At 41.2% G+C, this 5,755-nt stretch overlaps 2 protein-coding genes across 2 annotated transcripts in view; both read right to left on the bottom strand.

Annotated features, from left to right (window-relative positions):
* MLYCD (malonyl-CoA decarboxylase) overlaps positions 1 to 557 on the bottom strand; it is a 104,105-nt gene extending 103,548 nt beyond the window's left edge. The window contains exon 1 of the mRNA XM_009332330.1: positions 287 to 557. Within this exon, the coding sequence (XP_009330605.1) occupies positions 287 to 557 (271 nt within the window). The remainder of the gene's footprint in view (positions 1 to 286) is intronic.
* Positions 558 to 2,064: 1,507 nt separating this feature from the next.
* HSBP1 (heat shock factor binding protein 1) overlaps positions 2,065 to 5,755 on the bottom strand; it is a 5,901-nt gene continuing 2,210 nt past the window's right edge. Inside the window, exons 2-4 of the mRNA XM_009332331.1 lie at positions 5,291 to 5,357; positions 4,952 to 5,071; positions 2,065 to 3,506 (exon numbers count right to left, since the gene is read on the bottom strand). Coding sequence (XP_009330606.1) covers positions 4,953 to 5,071; positions 5,291 to 5,357 — 186 coding nt within the window. The 3' untranslated portion in view covers positions 2,065 to 3,506; position 4,952. The remainder of the gene's footprint in view (positions 3,507 to 4,951; positions 5,072 to 5,290; positions 5,358 to 5,755) is intronic.

Genomic DNA, 5,755 nt, shown 5'->3' on the forward strand with positions numbered 1-5,755 from the left:
AATTAAGACACCAGACGAGACGAGACAGGAGTTTCGCATTTATTCCTGTTGCCCAGTGTAAAATGCATAGGCCACCCAGCTCCTGGGATCTTCAGCCTGTTTCTGGGTTCTCAGGTCTTAAGTCTAGCATTCAGGAAACACTACTGCTGTTAACGATTGGCTATGAAAACTCTGGTTGAAGGCTTGCATGGTGTCACTCATAATTCCTGTCATGGAAAAAAGCTGATTCTATTTGCTGTTCCTAACGTAGATCTTTTGTGAAAGAGCATCTATGCTCAGTAGTTACCTGGAGGCAGTTTGGAAACAATGGCTTTTTCCTCAGCAACAGCTGAAATTGAGCCCTGAAGAGTCAAGAGTGGAAAAGAAGCCGGGGTTGAAGAGGATGGTGGTAACGGAAATTTGGAGTAGAAGTGGCGAGAGGTGAGAGCAGGGACAATGGAGAGCTTGAGGAACTCGGACAGGAGCAGGGGGGGTTCTGTCCTCTCCATCCCTTGCTGTTCTTCCTTTTCCCCACGAATGCAGGACCCATAGACTCTACTCGTTCTGTGTAGTTCCATACCTCATGCTCACTTACAAAAAGTAGCTTTGCTATCCCCTTACTTGCTGCTTGGGCTAGGACGGGAAAGAACGAAGGAAGCGGCAAGCTCAAGAGAGTGCATTTTCCATCCATCATCTCCCCTCCTCCTAGACGGCACCTCTTATACCAGAAACCCTCTCCCCTCTTGCAGGTAGGCGGGAGGCAGAGGTGAGCAGATGCCCACGCTCACTCGCGCAGGCAGAGCAGACTATTCTGCTGCCGCAGCGCGGGTCTGCTGTGCGCATGAATTGCAGCAGGTCTGCTCAAAGTTGCACCAGCTTTGAACTGCAAACAGGAAAACGCAGCATCCTCCGTGCCTGCTGGTACAAGGAAATCGGAGCAGGGTGCATTTAACCTGTAACCGTTTGTGAAAATAAACTGTAGGAGGTAAACACATCAATGATAAAATCTGAGTGTATGTTACCGTGATGACAGGTAGCAGAAAATTTCTCTTAAAGTAGAAAGTGCTTACAAAGACTTTGGCATAGAGACAAATAACTAAAAAAAGCAAGCTGCAGTCTCAAAGGATGGTCCTAAACAAAACGCAGCACTACATAGGTTGATTTAAATGACTACATGGAACGGCTTGCTTTCTATTCTAGTAAGGAAGACAGTCCCTATTCACGAGCTTGATCCTCAGACTTTTTTTTTCTTTGCGAGTGAGGCAGCCCAGTGGAAAGGACAAATATTTGTCAGATAAGATGTGAAGCAGCGTACTGAGAAAAAACCAAGGACGCTGTTGTTTTGTAAAGTGTTATCAAATCCATATAAAGTAACACTTAAGAACAGTCATCTTCTGCTTTGCTTTGTGTATTAAACTAACCGCGCTTTAGGAAATTGTGGCCAAAAGGGATTCTACTTTGGCTTGCAGGTGCCATTTCTATGTAGAAGCTCTATCGCTGGTTCGGAGCAAGAATAAAAAATGTTTCTCAGAAATATGCAGTATTGAAAGAGCTACAAGTAATACCTTCCTGTCCGAAAGGCTTGTTTTGAATTGACTTGTTACTTTTCAAAATCAGTTAAGTGTTAAATTTATGAGGGAAAACTACCCCTACTGAAAAGTGTTTAGAATCTTAAAGCTGAAATAATTTCCCAGTAAGTTATTCTGACAGAATAAACTCCAGGAAAGCAGGCTTACCGCTGCCGTATATAGGATAGCGCAAGCAAAGTCAAGAACGACCATTTCTCCTACAGGAGGAAGGCGGCCAGATGAGAATTTATAGTTGTATAAACATCGTACAGAGCGATCCTCCACTTTAATATGCTTGCCTATGAATTTGGTCTATTTTGTCATTACCTAGCAAAATCCAGATGTGACAAGGCATGAATCGTGCTCACCCCTTTATTACACAGCACACGCCTCTATTCTGTTCTGTAAGCAGAGGCTGTGCTAAAGGCTTTCCGTAACTCATAACTAAATACAATCTCGCATATAATGGTATACTTATGCTAGATTTTGCTTTAATATATATGACCTGACTATTTGTGACCACGTAATAGTTTATTAGATTTTTTAAATGACATTACAAAGAGCCTAAGGCTGGTATTACAAGGTATATTGATACATTTCCTACGTTCACAAAATTCCCCTATTATTATGAGCTTTTATTACAATTTCCCCTCAGTTTTGAAAAATGACCTGTCATATTGCCTTCGTAATACACAGGCGCTAATCTGGTGGCGTTCAAAGAGCAGTCTTGAGCGTGGTCCAGGTGTAACTGCTGACTGCCACTAGTGCTTTCTTAAATTTATATTTCAAGCTGGAGGAGCATCGCAATGATTGTCAGTAATATCCGACATTGGTCATTTTTCTTCACAAGTGACATAGTACAGACTCTTCTAAATACACTTTTCATTGCCAAAATACTCTAACGTAATCCATTAAACTCCAGGCCCATAAATGTGGATATGATTATAAAAGCAAACACCTTTCTAAACCAAATGCTTTGAAGAGTTCCGGCTAGCTGTTATTCAAAGAGAAGCAAGGCTTTACAATTCTAACTGGGTTCTCTCCTTTTTTGTTACTCGGAGTATCCTTGCTTTGTCAGCAAACTGTTTACTACAACGAGCCAGTGATTTAGACAGAAAGACCACACACAGACACTCCCGCAATCCCATCCCCATTCTGTCCAGTATCACTATTTTACCCGTAATTGTTGTTCAAAGGTGATGCTAAATGACACTCTGACAGTTTCAAAGCAGAGATTTACAGGATTAAAAACCTTAAATCCCATAGCGAGATTTTCCATAGTTAATAGTTCCTCGTCTGTCTAAATGTAACAGATTTGGAATGGCAGTGCTTGCCCAACTGTGTACAGATGCCGCTGATGTTAAATCTCTATTTCTGGTTTATGTTCTAGGAACACACAGGTAAGGTGACACCAGGAGTAGGAGATACGATTTTGATGTTCAGCGTCTTATGTTTCCAAAATCACCGCATTACATTTATGAGAAAACAACACACAGTCCTCAACTAGTTGAGTGACTGATGCTTAGAGCTAAGATTAATGCTAAGTTTCAATCTTGTGCTTCACTCCACGAAGTTACGTAGGACAAGTTAAGATTTCCATTTGATGGGAGTCACTAGATGTTTAGCTATCAAAAATGAGACGTCTAGAAAAATATAAGAGAGAGAAAAAAGTGACTTCACAAAAAAATACACCCAGTAGTTGAGATCCATAAGATCTGTGTTTTAATAACACAACTAATTGATCCTCATAACAAGAATTCAAAAAGTGAAATTACAGTACACAAATCAAAATATAAACTAACCTATCCCTAACTATACAATATACATTAGGAATGCAAGCTCTGTAACAATATAAAAATGCTTTTACACACAGTAGTTGCAAAAAGCTGTTCTGTAATTCCAAGGATTTGTAGAAAAAAAAAAGAAGTCTTCCAGGATTCATCTTAAGTTACTGGCAACCTGTTGGGGAAAAATAATTTAAAAAAATATATTACTGAGAAGAATTAAGAGAATCATGCTCATCAGAAATTTTCATTTGTGGGGTTCAGGCTAAGGGAACTGGCACCGGGGGCAATGAAGCCCATAATTTGTATTTTTGTCAAAGTATCGCAAAAAATAGGTACCTCAACAAGCAAGACGTACACCTGTTTCAAACACCCATGCCTATTACACAGGCTGCATAGTATTCTAGACGTGACCTCAGAATTTCAAGCCTAAGAGAGGCTGAGACATGTCTTTCTTAGCCACCTTAAAAAAAACCCAGTTAATCTAACATGATACATCTAGTAGTTTACTTACCAGTTGCCTTCCATGGATTACAAAAATCAAATTCTATACAAACTGAAATCTTAGTGCTCATATAATTATAATTACGCACGACACCCACCCACCTCGTTTATGCTGTAACAGTTTTGGCACTCTTGCATTGCCCCCATCTTCTGCAATGCCTTTAGCAATTGTTGTACATGGTGTGTGTGGTGCTACGTGATCACTTGCATTTATGTACGTGGTTTTGTACTAGATTTTGAACTGCTGCTTGCCAAGTAGATGAAACATCTACTTCTCCGATGTTTTTGTGTAATATAGGGGCAGGTTATCAATTAAGAAATGATGTAAGAAGAATATATAATAATACTGCGTTTATCTTTCAGTAAGAAATTTCATTTTCCAGGGAGCATTGCCCTAGAATACGCCTTGCCTCACGTCTGAGTGTTGTCTTGTCCGAGTCAGGACGTGCTGCTTTGGAGCGGTATGTGCGAGTCATGTACTCCCAGCAAGCTCCGAGCTTACACAGGAGGGATTTACAGCTGACTGGCAGTAACTCGCTCATTAGCCCCAGTGCACAGCAGCAAGCCCACAGTCTTTAGGAGCTTAGTGGGAGCTAAAGTCTACAGGATGCAGTGGAAGCTTGAAGAGTAGCATCACGCTCACACGAGCTTTCTCGCTATGGAAATCGGAGTGGATGTTGGTAGCGTGTATGAGATTACTGTCCTTTTCAGAAGGTGCAAATATGATGAGAGAAGGGAAGAGAGGAGCTCGCTTTGCTACTGATATTCCTTCCTGTCTCTTCTTCCCATGCTGCGAAGACAGTCGGCATTTCAGATCTTACTAAGAGCACCAGAGTGAGTAACAGAGGATGAATATAGCTATTGCACTTCCTCAAAACTAACTGGACATGAATAACTCTCCTCCCAATATCGGTGAAGAAAACATCCTTGCTGAAGAGGCTAGTAGGAGCCTGCTGAGGACAGCTTTTTAAAGCTTCTTGTATTATACTGTACAGAGCTGCTCTGAATTAATTTCAGACTACCTCACAAATCAAAGGAGAAAGTCCATCTACTTTAAAGTCAGTAATTTCAGGTGACCTGAGGATTTGTTTCAAGGCTAGCAAGCAATTGTCTCACTTTAACTCTTGTTAGTAGCAGGGGTCTTGTTCTCGCCTTCCAATTCTTCCACTCCCGCTTGCGTCATGAGGTCTGCTATGTTCTTCTCCAGGTCATCTATGCGACAGCTCATGTCATCAAGTTCACTGGAGTTAAGGACTACGACCGCAATCTAGTCGTGGTTGGGTTGGGTTTTTAGGATTTTTTTTTCGTTATTGTTGTTTTGGGTTTTTTATTACTGTTTTGCTCAAGCACTTATGGTCACTTTAAGTTTATCTTCTAAATCGCACTGGTAAATATACTGCAAAATACTTGTGCATCCGTAGTATATAGCACCTATCTGACTTTAAAAAAGGATATTTCTTCCAATTATTTGGTCAGACATGGTTTGAAATTTGTCCTGCATTTGCTGAAGCAATGTCTGCACCTAATAGAAAAGAAAGAAATCTGTTTTGTTTTCATCAAAGAGGTTGTTGCAGTATTTAATCTCATATAATGAGGTAAGTACAATGTTTTCTTTCATTGCTGAGCTCAACTGTGCACAAACTCTGCAGTATAATTCCATATTTAAGTCACATATTTTTACATATATATCTATGTACACACAGGAGAACTGAGGCTCACGGTAAACAACTTTAAGATCTAGAAAATGCCTGCGTTCCACAAGCAGGACTAAACCCACAACAGCTGCTTCCAGAGTCCTGCGTTAATCGCACGGTGACGCTTTTTTCGGTTTCGAAGAGGAGCCCTCCCCTCCGCGCTCCCAAACCCCCTCCCAGACACCGGGACCTCCTCCTCCCCAGGGAGCCCCGGCTGGCAGCACAG

The sequence above is a fragment of the Pygoscelis adeliae genome, unplaced genomic scaffold (assembly GCF_000699105.1).
Source record: "Pygoscelis adeliae isolate BGI_AS28 unplaced genomic scaffold, ASM69910v1 Scaffold18, whole genome shotgun sequence".
Taxonomy (NCBI): domain Eukaryota; kingdom Metazoa; phylum Chordata; class Aves; order Sphenisciformes; family Spheniscidae; genus Pygoscelis; species Pygoscelis adeliae.